This window comes from Cupressus sempervirens, chromosome 8 (genome assembly GCF_028749045.1).
Source record: "Cupressus sempervirens isolate cs-2001-9-10 chromosome 8, ASM2874904v1, whole genome shotgun sequence".
In the NCBI taxonomy this organism is placed as follows: domain Eukaryota; kingdom Viridiplantae; phylum Streptophyta; class Pinopsida; order Cupressales; family Cupressaceae; genus Cupressus; species Cupressus sempervirens.
In genome coordinates this window covers 802,831,689-802,835,016 of record NC_143125.1, presented here as the reverse complement: position 1 = coordinate 802,835,016, position 3,328 = coordinate 802,831,689, and the positions used below count along the sequence as shown (strand labels likewise).

At 38.7% G+C, this 3,328-nt stretch overlaps 1 protein-coding gene across 1 annotated transcript; it reads right to left on the bottom strand.

Annotated features, from left to right (window-relative positions):
* Window positions 1-2,290: 2,290 nt before the first annotated feature.
* On the bottom strand, window positions 2,291-3,115 carry LOC149544826 (histone H2B.4-like). Its single transcript, XM_089795404.1, has one exon. The coding sequence runs from the start codon at window positions 3,016-3,018 to the stop codon at window positions 2,593-2,595; it is 426 nt and encodes a 141-aa protein (XP_089651530.1). The 5' UTR covers window positions 3,019-3,115; the 3' UTR covers window positions 2,291-2,592.
* Window positions 3,116-3,328: the final 213 nt, after the last annotated feature.

Here is a 3,328-nt window from a genome sequence, read left to right as displayed (position 1 = left end):
ACCATCATCAAAATCTAAAAGAAAACAGCTAAAAGAGAAGAACGTGTACGAGAACAGTTGAAAGAAAAAGAAACAGATTGCAGACTTTAGAAACCTGATAAACTGATGTATGGTTTAACAGTAGTGTATAAGTTAATTTGCAAATTGGTGGCTTTATTGTCGTCTAATTTAAATCCCGAGGCAGACAGGTAATACCAACGATCTTATATTGAAACCCTTTATTCGGCACGATACCAAGTCCTGAGATGGTAAACAAATAATGATAGAATGTTCAGAGATTAGACCCCTGGACATCCCTAGACTTGGTACAGTACCCGCCTAGGTAATCCTTGAACACCAGAAAAGAAAAACAGTCCAAAATTAAAATCTTAGAATACTTACAACTGTAGCTCTGCTTCATGGAAGCCCAGGTCCTTCAGAATAGATGCGAAAACGCTATGAAACCACAGCATGCAATTCACAAAATCCATGCTGTTTCAAAGTAAATCCAAAATGCCATGAAACCACAGCAGGCAATTACCAGATACTATAAATCTCTAAATATATACTACAAATCTCGATAGAAGTCGTATGAATAACTATAATCTGATAGACCAAAGCAGTCAAGGGGGGCTTGTCTATCAGACCTATGGGATCCATGACACACCCCAGGATAGATGTTTTTAATATAGCCCGCAGATCAAAGCAGAGCCTAAAGGACCACTAGGTAGCACACACCTAAAGTAGGGTGCCCTAAACCATCAGTAACTTCTTTAAATCACCTCATCAGCCATTTGCAACTTCTTTAAGGCCCCGTTTGGTTGGGGAAGATGATTTTTTGACATAACCAAGTTATCTTATAACCAGGTTTTCGAAAACCTGGTTTTGTGGTTTGGAAAGCCAATGGTCCGTTTGGTTGACACGAAAGATGAATATACTGTGGACCCCACAATATTATTAAAAAAACTGTCATAAATTTCAAAACCTGATTTTAATTTCGAATTCCACCTTTTTGTTGGAAGAAACTTTTTCCAATATTATTAAAAAAACTGTCATAAATTTCAAAACCTGGTTTTAATTTCGAATTCCAACTTTTTGTTGGAAGAAACTTCTTCCAATTTTTGACCAAAATTGGAAGATGAAATTGAAAACCAGGTTATAATTTTAACCAACCAAACACCAAAGTTTTTTTTGCAAAACCTGGTTTTGCCTCTGATAACCCGGTTTTGGCCCTCATCTTCCAGCAACCAAACGGGGCCTAAATTTTTTCTGTTTAAATCTGCTCGTCAAACATTTATTTGGATCCCTGACAGTTTCACTTATATTGTGATATATTGCAATTATATCCAGACAAGGGAGTTGGGCCATTATTACTCATAAGAATTGCGCAATACAAAGAATTTTAGTCCAGCACCACTAATAAGTAGGTAGAACTAAGGAATTTATTTTGGTTACACTACAAACATAAAACAAATCTATTCTTTGAAAAGCAATTATAGCATATCCATGGATTAATGTCGCCTGCCAGTTTTCCAATCCGAAGTGAATCACTTCCCACTTCTAAACATCCAAAATCTATTATATTTGAAACGTAATGATAGCATGTCCATGAGTTTTAGTATCAACCACAAAGATTTCCAGTCCAAAGTAAATCACTTCCCATCCTAATTCACAAGACCCAAAGAGTTCCAAGGCGAGAGATTTATTGTGCACTGATACATTGGTTGAATAACAGATGATTGCAGACTACATAACTCTCGACTAAGCCTTTAGCAAATGCAGAGAAGATTTTTCTGATCGTCTCACCCTGTATGAATATGTCGCACAATGCAATCATACTAGCTACCCATTCAGCAATTAGTTTTACCGGAATAATTGATTTTTCACCATATGTCAAATTCAGTCTATAAACCCATCATCCGATACGTTAACTAATGGGACCAACTTGAATCACCATTTCAAGCGACCCCCAATTAAATTGAACATGTTATTAAAGAGCAAAGCATCACTACAGAAGCCCAGAAATCATCTAATTGACCGCATTTAGTACATACAAAGCATGACAATTTCATGTCTTCACGCTAACAAACTCAAAAACACAATACAAATATACATATTTAACATCCCCTCGAATAGCAAGTTACTAATCAAGCCCAGCAATTTTGACTTCTAATCCAGATTTCAGCCTCAGCTCAAAATTTGACAACACCAAAATATAAAATACGTCTTTAAACGGAGGTTGCATCAATTGATACAGTTCCTTTATATTATGAGAAAAAATTTAGTCAACCATTGTAAGAAAATTATCGTATAACTCGAAATAGCCAATTATTTGTTTCCTTGGCGTATAATTCAAAGTCCTGATAAATTAGAGAAATATTACAAGGTTCAGAGATTGAAACTCCTACAGTCGATTCAATACCGAATTACTGAAACCCTTGAACCCCACAAAATAAAAGCAACCCTAATTAAAAACCTAATTTGGTAAATAGCAGTCAACTAACTACTGACCATACAGACATAAACCACAAATTACAGTTCAAGGTTTTCAGCACCTCCACTTCATAGATGTTGTCAACGGACACCGCCGAACGCCGAACGCCGCACCACAAATCAGCCGCTGGTAAACTTTGTAACAGCCTTTGTGCCCTCAGAAACAGCGTGTTTTGCCAGCTCACCGGGAAGAACGAGCCTCACAGCTGTCTGAATCTCCCTAGATGTAATTGTAGGCTTCTTATTGTAACGAGCCAATCTAGACGCCTCATTAGCCAATTTCTCAAAAATATCATTGATAAAGCTGTTCATAATTCCCATGGCCTTGCTGGAGATGCCAATATCTGGGTGAACTTGCTTCAAAACCTTGAAGATGTAGATCTTGTACGTTTCTACGCTCTTCTTGTGCTTCTTCTTCCCCTTCTTGTCACCTCCTTCCTTAGGCAGCTTCTTCTCTGCCTTCGGAGGCGCCTTCTTTTCAGCCGCGGGCGATTTCTCAGCCACAGGCTTCTTCTCGGCGGGCTTCTTCTCAGCTTTGGGAGCCATTGCGTTGTTTCGAACCCTGCCAATTCCCTTCGCTGATACGAACACTAAACAAATAGCAAAATACCAGTCTTCGTAAAGTAGTGAGGAGGCGAGGGTTTGAAGCTTATATAGAGAAAGCGGATTCTATTTCTATTGGTCGGCTGCTCGCTGCGCGGATCGGCCCGGCCGTTTAATGCGGACCGTTGATTGAGTTTACCATGAACGGGTAAGATTTGGTTTGCACGAGCACCGAAGTTTGGAATAGAACTCGCCGATTGTATGCTAGGTAGACATGCTGGTGGCCTAAGTTATAATTGGTTTTTTCACCAAA

Coding starts and splice junctions, on each gene's coding strand:
- LOC149544826 (XM_089795404.1), bottom strand. CDS start 3,018: ATGGCTCCCAAAGCTGAGAAGAAGCCCGCCGAGAAGAAGCCTGTGGCT.